The following is a 15,829-nucleotide window of genomic DNA, read 5'->3' as shown; positions in this document are numbered from 1 at the left end:
GGAAGGGTGGGATTCAGGGATAGGGCGCGGCAGGAGGCGAGCAGGGATTCGCATACACGTGCCGCCCTCCTGAACCAGTTCCTAGGATGTCCTAAAGGAAGATGCCACTCACGTAACTCACACATTTGGTGGGTGTAGAAACAGAAGATTTGTTCAGACAGTGAGATCTTCCTTTGAGGCCAAGGACAGGGCCTGACATATCTTTGAAGCCCCCCAGCCTCCTGGCCCTAAGCCTTAGAGTCTCAGTGTGGACACTCAGGACACACATTCTTTGATCGCGGGGAAGTTCCAGGAGATCTGGAGTGAGGCCTCACCCCTGCGGATCCACATCACCAAACCCCGGGGGAATGTATGCAGCCTGGGCATCTGACAGGCCCAAAGGCAGATTCTGCACCCTAAAAAACTATTCCCTGCTCCAGTGTAGGCTTGGACATGGCTGTCCTTTCTCTACACCACACATGGCCTTGGAGACAGGGTTGGCCTTCTCCACTGGATGGAGTGGAGACCCTGAGCCTCACACCCTCTCTCAGAGGGGGACAATTCACCCCCGTTTGACCTCGTGGCCAGTGAACCGAGCACCCCCACAGCTTGGGAAGCTGAACTATCAGGCCTCAAAGGCACCTGGTGCCTGAGTCAGGCTGAGCAGCCTGAAGGGCTGAAAAGGGGTCCCCCCTTCTTTTCTTGGCTCCCAACTTCCTGCCCTGACAATTTCAGAGCACAGGACTTAAGCAGAGCGTTGACATAATTGCAAAGCAATGCATACAATTTCCATAAGTTCTACAATATGGTTATAATAAAATCGCGCTCTCAGTCCCCTTGGAGACAGGCTGAATAAATATTATTCCTAATCATTATTAAAACTCATTAAGTGTGTTTGTAAGGCCTGGGAATTCCCAGCATCTGCCACTGTCTCCACATTGTAGGGAGCCTAACCTCAAACACTAGAGCCTGGTGGGAAACCCAGCCTTAGGAAGGAGGAAACCACACAGTGGTCATCTCCAAGGCAGGAGAACAGAGCTGAGGCCTGAACCTTCTGGAAACTCCATCCCACCATTCCCCGCCCAGAGGAATTGGCCTCCAGCTGCAGAAAGGTCGTTGCCCCTGGAGACAGTCCCAGGCATGCTGCAGGCATCGGCCCTGAGAACATCTCCTGCACGTGGAATGTTCTTTCTCCTTTCCTTGACTGTTCAGGCCCACCCTCCCCCTCCCCACCCCAAACTCGCCTACAGGGGCCACAAATCCAGCATCTATAGGATCCAGGCAGGTGAAAGAAACAGGGGAAAGGACTGGGTTGGAAGACCTGATCGGGAGACGTGGGGACGGGGGCACACAGGAGCAGGCCTGTCCTGTCGAAAGGGGCAGCTCTCACGGAGCCACAGCCCATGGGCCACTGCGTCTCTCCCCGTTCCAGGAGAAGCCAGTCGTCAGGTCTTTTATAAGAAATCTCTCACATTTTTAAAATGTTAGTTAACTCGTTAAATATTTTTAAACAATGCCGCACGTGCCAAACAAAACACGTTCAGGACTACCCATGTGCGACCTTTGTCCAAAACGCCCAGACAAGCTGGTGGGCTGGAGGAGCTCTGCTCTAGGAGTCGGGACAGCTGAACTTCGGAGAGCGTGTGACCTGGGGGCTAGTCGGTTAGTGGTTTTCCTTAAGCCACTTGACCTTGACAGCTGGGTTAGCAAAGAATGACCTGGGGCCTGAGCCAAGCAAAGCCCAGGGGGGCTCTTTACCTGGTGGTGGCCACCAAACCCAAGTCTGCCCCGGAGGATCATGAATCACAGCAGGATGTGTAATCACGAGCACAGCAGAGGTAGACGAGCAGGGGACTCGCGTTCGAGTTGAGAGTCTGCCGATGACCACCTCCCGGCTCGACGTTGCTTCTCCTGGTCAGCCCTTGCCGGGAGTAGCCACTCGCCCTAACCGCCCCCTGCCACCCACTTGAGCTCCGAACAACATGCACACCCTCCCAGTCTTACCGGCAAACCGCAGTCTCCCTTGGGCCCTGGAGGTCCCATCAGCAACGGGAAAGGCGTGGGTCCCGCCAGGTGGAAGAACGAATAGCTGTGACTTGTAGGCCAGGGACCGGAGGACAGGAATCGCGCTGGGGCAGATGCCGGGGCCGAGGTGGTCGGCCGGCTGGGCCGGGACTGTCTGGGGCTGGGCCGGGTTGTCGGATCATTCAACGGGACATCCCTGGCTGCCTTCCCAGGTCTGAGGGGGACGGGCTTCCGGGGGTTGCTCTTGGGTCTGGCTTTCCTTGTGGCTTCTGATCCAGAGGGTTTCTTGGTTCTGGTGGGGCCTGAGCCAGGAGCAAGGGTGGGCGGCAACGATGTGGCTGGTGGTGGAGTGGTCCCGGTAGAGTCAGGACGGGGGACAGGTGACAGGGACAGAACAGTGGGTTGAGGCGGTCTGAGGGTGCTGGTGTGGGCAGTGGCTGGCTCACTGGCATGACGGCTCATCTTGGCCTCATTCTGGCCCACTGGGGAGAAAGGCATTTTGGAGGATCCAGTGGCCAGAAGTAAGGTCTGAGCGTCGGGTAGCGGAGGTCTGGGCGTTACAGGGGTCCTCTGGATCGGCCTCACGGAGGGTCGGGAGGCTTTGGCAGGAAGTGGGTGGGAAGTGGATGGCACAGGCTTCTTGGTGGGGGGGGCTGACTTTGTGAAGGAAGGCCGAGCTGCCTTCTGCGTGGGGCGGGGGTTTTTGACAGGGCCTGTGGAAGGAGGAGTGGCTGAAAGCCTAGCCGGATGACGTCTGGGGCTCCCGGTGGCCGTGCTCTTCTGCAATGGCTGGACAGGTGTGGCGGAGGCGGCACGAGAGGCTGGGGGCACGGGAGGAAGCACTTCACCGGCTGACAGCTTGGCAGGTGGCAGCGGGGTCCGTGCTGGGCCCCTGGCTGCAGCACGCTGGTGAGGGTCTGTGATGCTAGTCCTTAGGGGCTTGGTGGGTGTGGCAGGCACCACAGTCCCCCTGGGATCCCTGCTTGCTGGCCGCGACCCCAGGGCTGGTGCGGCAGTGGTCAGGTTCTCCAGGCCTCGCAGGGCAAGGTCGGTCTGGAAGCTGAAGGTTGTGCCAGGGTCTCGGGGAAGGAGGGGTCCCAGCTGGGGCCGGTATGTGTCGGCCTGTCCACACTGCTTTCTCAGGTGGGTACAGTAATTGTGAGCGACCTGCGTCACAGGGTAGATACTGAACTGGCACAGGGCACCTTCAAACTGGACCGCGTGTGGGTTCATCTTCCCAAAGAGGAAGGAGCCCTCGGGGTCGAGTGCTGGGTCCTTGTGGAAAGGCAGCGGGACAGGCACCCGGTGCTGCCCGCAGGCCGTCACCAGGGTGACGGTGCGGCCGCGGAGCTCCAGAGCTAGGTGATGCCAGCGCCCGTCATGCACGTCGAGGTCAAAGGCCACCGAGCGCCGGGGCCCCAGGTGGAGGACCGTCTTGCCGGGGAGAAACTGCAGGCCCAGCTGCAGCTTGTGTTTCCGGCTGCGGACGGCGAAGAGGAAGGCATGGTTCACCCGGTGGGAGCAGAGGCTCAGCACCAGAGCCAGCTCTGTGCCCAGGGAGGCGGGAATGACGGCGGCTGTGGGGGTCTGGAGCCGGGTCCGCTGCGTGAAGATGAAGCCTGATTGGAACGGAATGACCCCCGGGGGCGGGGGGCTCCGGCCACCCCCTGCCTTTGTCCAGCTGAGGCCGAGCCGCTGGAGGACGTCCACATCTGCAGAGGGCGGGGCAGAGGCAGGAGAGGGCACGGTCAGAGCCTGCTCCAGCCCCAGACCCCTGCAGGCGCACAGACACAGTGAGGACAGGTCACCCATTGCTACACTGTGGCCCGTGCCTGCGGCTGGGAGTACACAGCCGGAACCCGTTCCCTATCTGGCTGGACGATGATGCATATACTAGTTTAAGACACAGACCCCGGGCACCAGGGCGGCTCGGTCGGTTAAGCGCCTGACATCGGCTCAGCTCACGATCTTGCGGTTCCCAAGTTCAAGCCCCACGTGGGGCTCTGTGCTGACAGCTCGGGGCCTGGAGCCTGCTTCGGATTCTCTGTCTCTCTCTGCCCCTCCCCCACTCATACTCTGTCTCTCTGTCTGTCTATCTCTCTTTCTCTCTCAAAAATAAATAAAACATTAAAAAAAAAAAGACACAGACCCTGGAGCCAAACTTCCTGAATTCACTTGTGACTTACTGCCTCGGTTTTCTCGCCTGTTAAATGGGATAGTAGAGTCAAACGCAGAAGGCTATTGTGAGGATACACTTGAAAGCAAGAGCCTGGCACAAAATAAGCACTTCCCAATGATAGCTATTCGTACCGAAAATAATGATCATCACCAAATGCTAGCGCTAAGAGTATTCGAGACTGCCGAACGTGACAGGCTTCCCCTTCTCTCTGCCTCAAAAGGCATCTCCTCCAAGAAGCAGTCCCCTGAGTGAGGGAGCAGGGTGAAAGGAATGGATGTGTCACAGGAGTTTGGTAAGGATGTCCAGTGGGCCTGACTGGTCTCACCACCTTTAGGAACCTCCCCGGCCCCCTGCCCACCCCCTAGGTCTCTCTCTGGCCAGAGCAGGGTGGGGGGAGCCGCTATCTGCACAGAGGGAAGAGGATATTTCCAATGACTCCCCTCCTCCCTGTGCGGCTTTGGACAGAGCAGAGGAAGCAATCAAGGCGTCCCTGCAAGCTCCGTCCTCTGGCGAAGCGTTTGGACATCTACTGTGGCCTGGCCAGGTCACATCCGCCCAGTAATTACATCGGTGGGGCTCGCCAGAACAAAAGGAGGGCGTCCAGGGTGTTTATGGAAAGGCTTCCTGACCTTGCCTCTTGCCGGGTCACTCGACCTCCCTCAGCTGGCTGTGCTGCGAGCATCTGCAGAAGCCAGCTCCGGAGCCCCGACCCAGAAAGGAGAGGCTGCCTCTGGAGCTGGGGTCTGGCTTGGGTGCTCAGCTCCCCTCCCCCACCCCCGCCCCCCCGAGCTCAGCAACCTAAACCCCGAGCGTGGTCCAGGGGGTGCCCATCAGGCTGAATGCGGCGCTCGGCCCCTAGTCCTGAGCTAACAACTGTGACGTGGATGGACGGATGGACGGAGGGACAAATAGATGGGCTGGGGTCAGAAGGCCGGGCTTTGGAGCCAGACAAAGCCACCTGTGAGTCTGGACTCCGGGCCTCAGTTCCCTCCACTGTAAAACGAGGCAGAGGAGAACGCCCGCATCACAGGGTTCTTGGTCTTCCTCGCCAATCCTCACACACGGCCTGCACCAGCACCTCTGGGCAAGTCTCTTCCTGACCCCTGGGCCTCAGTTTCCCTGCCTGTAAGACAAGGGAAACCAGACCTAGAAGCGGCCACGACGTGCTAACGATGTTCTCAGAACTCTAGAGGGGTAGGCTGCTTCTTCGGGTTGGCTTGACTTGAAGACCCTTATTCGTCTGTAGGGCCTGTGGGCCTTCACTTCACTGCAAATTCCCCCTCTCTCCCATCTCCGTCTGCCCTCAGACCCTAATCTGAAATAAACCACTGCTCAAAGATTCTCTTGGTAGTAGTGTATTTCACACCTTTTAATCACTGAAACGCTCTTATTATCACAAAATACTACCCACTACGAACAGCTTAAAAGCGAGCAGGTGCTTGCTAGGGAAGAGGTGAGGGCAGGAACCCACCCCCCACCCCCGCCCCTTGTCCCATCTTGGCAGCCCCCGGAGGACCCCAGGCCTGCACAACATGTCCTCAAACACCGCAGCTTATGGCTGCTTGCGCTCACCCAGGGGAAATGACAGTTGGCCAGGCCAGGAGATACCAATGGGCTTTCCCTTAGCGTCCTTTCAAAACCCACACTGGCTAGTCTCCAGGCCACCCCTGCAGACTGTCTGTAGGTCAAGGGCAAAGCCCCGAACTCTGACACCTGGAGCTGGCAGAGGTGGTCATCTTAGGGAAGACTGACCACTGCGGGCTCCACAGGGGATAGAGAAGGACTGTTCTTAGCCAAGTTTTCAGGTAAATGATATAGTCAACAACAATAATAAATGCGAGGATTTGTTGAGCACTTACTATGAGCCAAGTGCTTTACATGTACTATCTCTCTTGAGCCTCTCAATCATCTATGATGAAGGTACTGTTTATTATCCTCCCTTCACAGACGAAGTTCAGAAAAGTTCACTATAATAACTAGCCCAAGGTCACACAGCCTATAATAAAAGGTACAGCTGGAATCTGAACCCAGGCCACCTGGCTCCAGGGTCTCTGTTCTTAACACAATGCTATACTGAGCTAGAGCTCCTCAGACAAATGAGAACGTGGGGTGGAGGCACATCCAGGACCCAGGGGCGAGGCGCTAGGGGACAGGAGAATGAATACAGCCCAACGCCATGCTGGAAGGACCCAGCCAGCTGGCCGCAGCAAGATCCCTTTATTACATAAACCTGGCTCCACATAGCTCCGGCCTCTCCCCAACACCCCCCGCCCCCCATCGCCTGACTCAGGACTCTGGACAGCTGTTCACCTACTTTGTGGGGGAAACAGCAAGCTCGGAAAATATGACATTTGCACAAAATGTTGCCGGGCAGCAGAAGCCTCTTCCGGGCACGGCCCTCCCCTCCCGGGGACCCAATCCCTGCCGGCGGCCAGGTCAGGCCACAGGGGCTCTGAGAGTGCCCGGCTGCCTGTCCCGGCACACAGGCGGGCGTGGAGGAGGGGAAGGGCCGCTATTTTAGGAGGCGTCGTGGCTGTTTGACAAACAGATGTGGGAGAGGTTTCAGTTTCCACGGGCAGCTGTGCAGCCTGCCCACGGCCGCTCTGGCCCCCTGGCCGGCTCCTCAGGGATGGCAGGGAAGAGCAGGATCTCACGGGAAGGGCAGGAAGTTGTGGCCTTCGTGCCTCCTCTCAGCAGTTCTTGGTACAACCACTGGACAAATCAGGACGACTGAGGCTGACTGAACCAACGTGATTTATTCCAATTCTGCCTGTTCCCCGACCCCCCGACCCTTGGGTAGGAAAGAAAGGGTCAGCTTTCCACATTTCTGCACTGAGTCCTTCCTGCCCCTTACAAAACCCTAAATGTGATTCTTTCAAGCCCAGAGAGAATTTGCCAACGATGGGCTCCATTTTACTGATGGGAAAACTGAGGCAGTGAGTTCCAGGGAGGGGCCTAGCCGTCTCCTAGCCCTGCGTTCTCAGGTCCCTTCTGCCCTCCCTTGTCTCCCTCTGCACAAAGAGAAGAGAGGATTACCTTCAGGAGCTCCTTGGGTGGAGGCCAGGTGACAGACAAATGACACTAAGATCCAGGTGAAGAGAAACCCCCTAGAGACCGGAAGACACAAGCAGATGCGGCATCAGCTTCCACCCTCAGGCCCGGATCCGGCTGGAGAGATGGGAGGGAACCACCCAGGCCCAGTGTCCCCCAGTCTCGCCCATGGAAGGTGGAGGCAAGATACAGGCTCTAGGACCCCACTGTGTAGCCCACGCTCCCGGATTTCCAGGCGCAACCCCTGCGGGCCGGACCTGCCTACGCAGCCCAAATACAACCTGGCTTTTTACAGATCGATAACCCATAATCCAAGGTCACAGGGCAGGAAAGAGTGGGCAGGAAGCCCTGCCCTGGGCGTCAGGAGACCCAGGGCCCAGCTTCAAATCTGCTGCTGACTCACCGGGCCACCAGGGGCCCGCCCCTCCCCATCTCTGGGGCTCAGTCTCCCCATCTGTTCTGTGGCCTCAGGATCTTGAGGCCCACTGGGCAGCAGAACCAGGACTGAAAGTTCAGTGGGAAGACCGAACTGATGTGCTTGGATGACTGACATCTCAAAGGACAAATGAGATGAGAACTCCTCTCTAGACGCAAGGTGGAGGAGGAGAAGACCCCTGAACCAGGAACAACGCATGCTAAGGAAGCCGCCTACCTGGCTTCATGCCAACGGAAAAAGGCAGGGAGAGAAAACAGAGGGACAGAGGACACAGCGGGGAGTCAGGCAGACCCAGGTGCAAACCTGGCCCCGTTGCTTACCAGCTGTGTGACCCTGGATGAGTCACTCAGCCTCCCTGAGCCCGCCTCCTGCTTTGCAACACGGCCGACATTCCCAATGGTGCAGGCCAGGCATGAGGATTAAGTGAGCTCATGCATGTCAAGGGCTTGGCCTGGTGCCAGCCACAGAAGTGCTCCTTAGACAGTCATTGCTGCCCCTGAAGTCTGGGGCCCGGAAGGGTTAATGCTCTGCTCGGTGGCTCCTGCGAAGATGGGCAGAGGCAGTGATCTGATTTCACCTTCCTGTGGGAGCAGCCACCGGAGACACCCGAAGCCACCCGGGGCATCTGATCCCTGAACAGGCCAAGGGGAGGGCAGCACGTGGCCAAAGACGGCCGGCCGGGATGCAGGCAGAGAGAACCGAGACAGGCGGGTGCTGAGGGCTAAGGCTGGGATGCACAGGCCCGGGATCCGTTTCCAAGAGGAAAGCTAGGATGCTGTGTTTCTGGGGAACCACGTAATCCAGGAAACCCATCTGCCGGAACTGATGTCTGGAGCCCCACGTTCTTCCCAGCTCCCCGGAGCTCCTTGGAAAACAAGTTTACACCCTCCGATTTAATAGCAATTGCTCCAATTTGATTGCAATTATGATCAATAGTAATCCTGACTGGCACTGTGAAGGACACTGGTGGTCACCTACCCTTCCCTTCTTGTTCAGGGAGGCACGGACTTCAGAGGGTACTGGATGAATCCGGGTAAGTCTAAGCCAATCTTGGGAATTTCTTCTGCCATGACAGTGACCGGTTTAGGCACACATATGTGACCCAAATGTGGCCAGTAAGATGTGAGGGATGCCTCTTAGGGCCCCTGGAAAAGTGTTGCAAAGGGACAGAGAGGGTTCCTTCTAGCCTCTGTACGTTATCGAGTGGGGATGTGCTGCTGCAGCCATTTTGGGCACATGAGCTTAACAAGCTCCGTGAGCATTTGAGGATGACAGAATGGAAAAATAGGAGACGTTTCAGGACACTTGAGATGCTGAAGTAGCCAAGCCTGTCGCTGCTTTTGCTTCAGATCTCTCGTTACCAGAGGTAATAACTCCCTTTCCATAAGCCAGGCTGGCTTGGGTCTTCAGTGAGTTGCAGCGTAAAGCAAGCTGGCTGCGGTAGCCCTCAGATGCTGACGGTGGTCCCTTGAAAGCCTCCTCCAGCCTCCGGGCCTTTCTCATGCCCTACCAAGCGCTCCCGACGCCACTCTTTAGCCTGGCCAGTTCCCACATAGGCATTCGATTCCAGCTTGGGCCTCACTTCCCACAGCCCGGTGCACGCACCTCACCACAGCAGGTATCCCACGTGTGCTAATTGCCTATTTTCCTGCTTCCCTTTCCAGAAAAAGTCCCCGAAGGGTAGGAACCACATCTGTCTTGATCACTTTTGTATTCCCAGCACCTGGTAAGCACGTCATAAACGTTCAGCGTATCTTTGTAGAAGGAATACATAGTACCTGGTATTCCAGGACTTTAAAAGCATCCCCCCCAAAGGCCCTCCCCACCTCTGCCTTCTTCCAGGGTCGGTCCTGGATAATCTTCCGTTCCCCCTCATCTTCTCCAATCTGCTGCCATTGCTGTGAAAATGCCTTTCTCACGGGGCCAGTCCACCGCGGACCTCGCCTCCAGCTCACCGCTAGCCATGACTAAAGGTCAGAGTGCCTAGCTGCCCTGACGTCATCTGGAGGAAGGACAGAGGCTGGCCCTGCCGACACGACCTGCCCGCTTGAAGCCAATGGCAGCCTCGTCGGGCCTGAAAAGAAATGACAGGAGGCTTTGTTTGACGTGCCACAAACAGAGGCTCAGGGAGGGCAGGTACCTCTTCAAGGCCACCTGGGAAGGCTCTGGGGTCATAATTCTTCAGTATTGTTTCCCACTTGGCCAGGTAGACACTAGAGGAAACCGGGGCCGGATTCCCTGGGGAAGAGCTGCATCCCAGTCCTGCCGACTCCCGGGGCACAACTAACTGCATACCAAAGGGTCTGAGACATCCCACAATGAAGACATTGACCGTGCTTTCTGTCCAGCAGCAGTCCCCAGACTTAGGGGACCAGTGAACTCATTTTTCCTGAGAATGACTCCTCAGAGGACACTGCCCCTCGTTTTCCAGTGTGCCGACGAGCTCACTTCTGCCCCCATTTTCTTCCACCCTCTCTTCCCAGAGCTTTCCAGGCACAAGCCCTCACTCCTGGAGTCCCTCGCCGTATCGTGTCATATCCACCCTGCTCAAGATGCTTCCCAAGCTGATAGGGAGAGGCTGGGTGGAGGGGACAAGGTGCAAAAACCACACATGCCCTTAGTCAATTTTTATGGCTATGGTTATGCCAAGGTGACCACTTTGGAGAGACTGAGAATACACGTGGGGGAAATATTTTTAATCCCTGAAGGTCACGAGAGAGAAGACTCACAAGGGCGATGGGATCAGAACCTGTTCTTTAATTAAGCTTCCCAACACCATGGTTTCCCATTCAAGAAGTTCAACCCTGAAGGCCTGTTATGAAAGTATTTGCCCCTCCATCCGGTCACCTTGACAAATGCAGCTGACCTGGATTCTGTGCGCACTTGACTCATACACTGCCAAAGCAAAGAGTGGGAATAATACAGTGGGAGAAGGTCCTCTGAGATCATCTAGAGGCCAGATTCTAGTCCCTCCCCCTCATTGTGAAGATGGGCAACCGAGGCCCAGAGAGGGGAAGCGATTTGTCTAAAACCACACAGCATGTCAGTGACCCACATCATCCGACCCCGCTGCTTAGCAGACAGTCCGTCTCACTTGACTTGTCTCTCATGGAGAAGAAATGGGAGACTTACAGGGACTTCCTACTTGCCAGAGACCAGAGTCCCAGACCTTACCAACAGGAACAGAGATGCAGCCTCGGAAGCCAACAAGCCATCTAAGTAAGCTCCAGGCTTGGAAAGTTGGCTCCCGGAGGGAGGCCCTGCCGATCCTTTTGCTCCTGTTCCAATGCTGTTTAGGCTACTGCTAATAATGTTTCGTGCCTGTGCTGGCTCAGAGCTTTGTTCTTCCCAACTTCTGTTTTCACCACTGACTTGTGGTCCTTGGCTCGGTGAACCCAGGGCTCCAGAATGTCGGGAAGACCAGGGCCCAGGGGCCAGAGTGGGTAGGAGGCAACTGAAACAGCAGCCGGGGGTTAGGGAACCTGACCTTGGAGGCACAGCCTGGCCACACAGCCCTCCAAGAAGGGAACCCAGGTGTTCCTATCCCCCAGAAAAGGCCCTCTGCCAGCACACCACATGTGGCTACTCCTGGACCACGAGGCTGCCAGAACCTACAGCTGGTTTGCATGGTGTTGTCTCCATCCTTGTCACCTGGGAACACACAGAATCTTACAGACCCGTACCAACTTGCACATCCGCTAAGAGCTCAGAGCTGAGACCGAGGGCACTAAAAACACACACAAGGAAAGCAGCCTGTGAACTCCAGGCTTGGCTGTGCTCTCGTGGGTACAGCTGGGCTGGAAGCTGGCCTGAGGACCACAGAACAGCAAAGGGGGATGGACCCGTCCCACCTGCCTCCGTGGACCGGCCAGGCCCCATGTGCCCAGACAGCCACACCCAGGCCCCTCTCTTCACACCTGATACCTCTTCCATGGGAACACAAACAGGTCATCTGTCTGGACAGGAGGCGGCCCAGAATTTTCCGGTTGACTCACACATCCATTCAAGGTGAAGTGGATAATGATACAAATAACAGCTGCCATTTATTGAGCACTTATTACATGCCAGGCGCTGTTCTAAGCCCTTGACAAGCATGGCCACCCATTAATCCTCACAAAACCTTGCTAGCTGAGAATTAAGATGCCCGTGGGGCGGGTAAGAAAGAAGAGAAGCACAGAGGCCAGGGGCTTGCCCGAGCTCACGGGGCAGTCAGGACTCACACTGGCCGATTGCAGCGCTCCCTCTGCCCTGCAACCTGCTACCCACTAGTGTGAGTCTGTGAGTGTTTTGCCCCCACAGAGGCGGTCAGTCCTCCAGCACCACTGATACGGCATGTCAGTGCACCGGGCTGGGTTGTAAGGGTACCAAGCAGGTCCCTGCACCCAGAAACGGGGAAGGAGAATATGCCAACAAAGTAGCAGGCAGAATGGGCTCCGAGAGAGACCAACGGTGGGTTACATGGGGAGGGCAGCCCCCCCACTCCCCATGCAGCACACTACGAGGGGAGCTGATGGCTGTTGAACTACGGTTTGAGGGACAGCAGAAGACACACAAGCACCAAGAAGGGGACCGTTGCAAGGACAGGGAGGAAAGGGAAGGAGAGACGGGGCCAGGGATGTGCTCCATAGGGTCATGGAGCCTGGTCTGGGAGAGGCAAAGAAGAACAAAGCTGGAGGGCATGCCAGAAGCAGAGGGCACAGGATCTGGGGCACCCTGTGGTGAGGGAGGCAAGGCAGAGGCTGGGCCTCTGGGCAACCTGACTGCCCATTTGCCCAAAGCTTGGGCCCCACCATGGGGTGCTCGCCTGGCACCACTTTTCTGCCCAACCGCTGGCATCTGCCTTGGCACAGGGTCTTCTGGAGAAAATGAGTCAGCAGTGTGCTTACTGGTGCTGTGTGTGTGTGTGTGTGTGTGTGTGTGTGTGTGTGTGTGTGGTGGGGTGGGGTGGGGTGGGGTGGGGGGTGGTGGAATCTCAGCCAGCCAGCTTTTTCCAAGACATGGGAAAGAAGGGGGGGGATCATCCCCCTGATTCCAGCTCAGAGGGGGCGGGGCATGGTGGGGTCTGGAGGCAACAGCCCTGACCAGCCTCTTGGGAATGTCCTCTGATCCTGGGGGCAGGACAGAAAGGGAGCAAGTTCTGTGTCTGGGCAGTGAGCATGAGCCACAGTCCCTAGGGCCCTGAGGGCTGCTCCCATCCTCGCTCACTCCCACACACACCCACACTCAGGGATTCACTCTTGCACACGCTCACTCTTTACAAGTACTCCGCCAGCCCCCGGGTCCCAGCTCTGCCACAGGAGATTCCCTGCCCCTCCCTGGCCCCCCCAGTCTCTGCCTCGGTGAAATGACTTGCTCATCTCCAGGGCCCCTTTCTACTCTGACATGCAGGCTCTCCCTTTTTCTCTCTCACACACGCAAAGTGACAGGAACCGAGACACCCTCCCCCCAACCCCCAGAGAAGCAGGGAAACACTGAGGCGCACAGACCCAAACATAGTGACACACACGCGGAGACTTCCAGAAGCAGGGGACGTGCAAAGCCACACAGACGCTGAGACGCGAGCAGAAGCGGAGACCCGGAGACCGAGAAGCTTGCGGGTAGTTTCACAAGAACAGACTGACTTACAAGCCCGGGACCTGTGGACACCGCCACCGGAACACACGGAGACAGCCCAACACGGAGACCCTTCCTCCCCCGAGCACCCAAAAAGCCCCCCTCCGCCCCCAACTCGCCGTTCCAGGCGCCACCACCCACCCCGAACCCCGACCCCAGGGCTGGCTCTGCACGGACCCTCCCCAGCGCGGCCCCCGCCCCAACGCGATCGCAGAGCCCGGCCAGCGGGGCAGGGCAGGCAGCGCTCGCCAACCCTCGCCGGGCCGGGGGCGCAGCCCGCTCGTTAACCCTTGGTGGCCCGCTTCATAAGGGCTCGGGAAGGGGCAGGAAGCCGACGTTCCGGGGAAGCGTCCGGCGCGGCGGGGATCCCCAGCCCTCCCCGGGGCTGGGGCAACAGGAAGCTGGGGAGGGGGCGTCCCCGAGCTCATACTCACCCCCCGCGCGCCGCCGCCGCCGCCGCCGCCGCTGTGCCTCGGGCCCCCCGCGCCGATCCCGCTCCCATGGCGGGCCCCTACTTCATGCTCCCGAGCCCGGGGGGCAAGTGTGGGCGCGCCCCATGGGGCCGCCAGCCCCCCGCCCCGCCGCGCCAGGCCGGCTCAGAGCGCGCGGCCCCCGCGCCCCCAGCGCAGCCCCGCGCCCAGGGGCGCCCGAGCAGGCAGGCAGCGCGGCCGGGGCCCCGCGGGCGCCCGCGCCAGGCCCATGGTCCCAGGAGTCCCGGCGCCGCGCTCGCCCCTGCCTCGCTCTTTTTCTGCTTCTACCGAAAAGGAAGAAGAAGCAGGGGGGAAAAGAGAGATGATCAAACTTTTGGAGGCGGGCTGCTGGCGGTCCCCGGAGGCAGAGCGAGGCCGGGCGAGGGCGCGCGGAGGGCGGTGGAAGCTGCCTCCCCGCCGGCCTGGGGGAGGAGAGGAAAAGGAAGGATTTGGGGGAAATGAAGGCGATTTAAAGTCTCGGCCCGCGGTGGCTCTCCACCTTCTCTCCTCCCCGCGCCGAGCCGCCCTCTGCTGCCCCATGCTGCCCCCTGCCGGCCGTAGCCGAGTACACGGCCTCGGCCGGCCCACGACCGCCCCGCAGAGACACCCCCACCTCCGCCCCTCCCCCAGGAAAAATGGGGAAACTGAGATTCACAAAGAGGAAAGAGATGGCCAGAGCTGCACCGCAGGACGGGCACAGTTCGGAGATGTGGCACTTCTGGCTTGTGAGACTGGGGGTGGGGGTGGGGGTGGGGGGAAGGTCCCTCCGAGCTGGGGGGGGGGGTGGAGATAGAGGGAGAAAGGGGACAGACACTACTGCTGAAAGGAACCCGGTGTTTCAGGGACAGAGCTGGGACCAGCACTGTGTCCAGACTGCCACAACAGCGACAACCAGTGTCCTACCACAGACACACACACACATACACACCCCTCTTCTCAGATTCAGAGCGCCCTGGAGAACTGACTTCCCTGGACACTTACTTGGTGGGTGGGCTTGTTCAATGTTGGCCACCCTCTTCCCCTCCCTGTCCGTTCGGTAAGAAAAGGGAGCTTAACAACCCCTGCCCCCGACACACACCCCCAGGAGGCGACCAAAGACTCCTGAGATCCCACACTGGAGCGCACAACTGCACACCTTGAACCCGCCGCAAAAGCCCAGCAAATTCGCACAACCACCACCCCCGTCCGAACCCAGGCGTGAGAAGCCCCCTCCCCCTCCCCCTCCCCCTCCACTTCCACCACTTGTTCACCAGTGCGCACACACACTCCCACACACATCCACGCTCACCCCAAACTCAGACACAAACTCACACTCATTCACACGCAAGCTCAGTCACACTCCCCCCGGGCTCACACAAACACACCCTGGGGTTATTGCACTCGAACGCTACCCGGACTCCACACACGCAGACGAATGCACACTGGTACTTACACGCACACAAATGCACGCTAGCCTCCCGGGATCCACACCCCCCCCCAACGTACACACCCGCACACACGATTCACACAACTTCACGTGCACACATCCCACATACACACCCCAAGCGCACATGCGCGCGCGCACCCCCGCTTGCACACTGCTCTCCGCTAGTGCCCACCGCAAGCGTGCACGAACGCACTCACTCCCCACACGTGCACCCCCCCCTCCCCGTACGCGCGCACCTTTACGAACACACACCGCTACCCCCAGAGCTCCACGAGCCCCGGGGCACTTACTGGGTCCCTAGCTGCGAGGCTGGACGGTCGGTCCTTCCTCGGGCGCCTAACGGCATTTGTATTCATGGGTCCCCGCAGCCCCGGGCGCGGGCGCGGGGGCGGGGGTGCGGGGTCCCCTTCCCTAAACTGGGCGCGGGCGCTCGGAGCGCAGCGGCACCGGGAGGGGCATGGGCGCGCGGGGCTGCGCCGCCGGCCCGGTCCGCCTGCGCTCGAACTTCGGCCGCTCTGCGTCCTCGGACTCCGGCGCGGGCTCCGGGCGCGGGGGGCGGCTCATAGGTGCTGGGGCCGCGGCGCCCGCCGGGCCTTTTGAAGTCTCCGCTGGGGGCGGGGAGGGGGCGCTGAAGGCGGCCTTTTAAACCG

The 15,829-nt window shown here is 58.9% G+C and overlaps 1 protein-coding gene across 9 annotated transcripts in view; it reads right to left on the bottom strand.

The window, feature by feature from the left end:
* COL27A1 (collagen type XXVII alpha 1 chain) overlaps positions 1 to 15,652 on the bottom strand; it is a 140,830-nt gene extending 125,178 nt beyond the window's left edge. For 6 of the 9 annotated variants that reach the window (XM_086683804.1, XM_086683805.1, XM_086683807.1 and 3 more), the window contains exons 1-3: positions 13,718 to 14,275; positions 7,220 to 7,290; positions 1,984 to 3,716 (exon numbers count right to left, since the gene is read on the bottom strand). In XM_086683804.1, the coding sequence (XP_086539930.1) occupies positions 1,984 to 3,716; positions 7,220 to 7,290; positions 13,718 to 13,785 (1,872 nt within the window). In that variant the 5' untranslated portion in view covers positions 13,786 to 14,275. Of the gene's footprint in view, positions 1 to 1,983; positions 3,717 to 7,219; positions 7,291 to 13,717; positions 14,276 to 15,469 lie in introns of those variants that run through there. The other 3 variants (XM_086683811.1, XM_086683812.1, XM_086683806.1) reach the window with 2 other exon arrangements.
* Positions 15,653 to 15,829: the final 177 nt, after the last annotated feature.

The sequence above is a fragment of the Puma concolor genome, chromosome D4 (assembly GCF_028749965.1).
Source record: "Puma concolor isolate L17-30 chromosome D4, mPumCon1.1.hap2, whole genome shotgun sequence".
Classification (NCBI taxonomy): Eukaryota; Metazoa; Chordata; class Mammalia; order Carnivora; family Felidae; genus Puma; species Puma concolor.
Note: the sequence above shows the minus strand (reverse complement) of the source record. Positions and strands in the feature narration are given on the sequence as shown.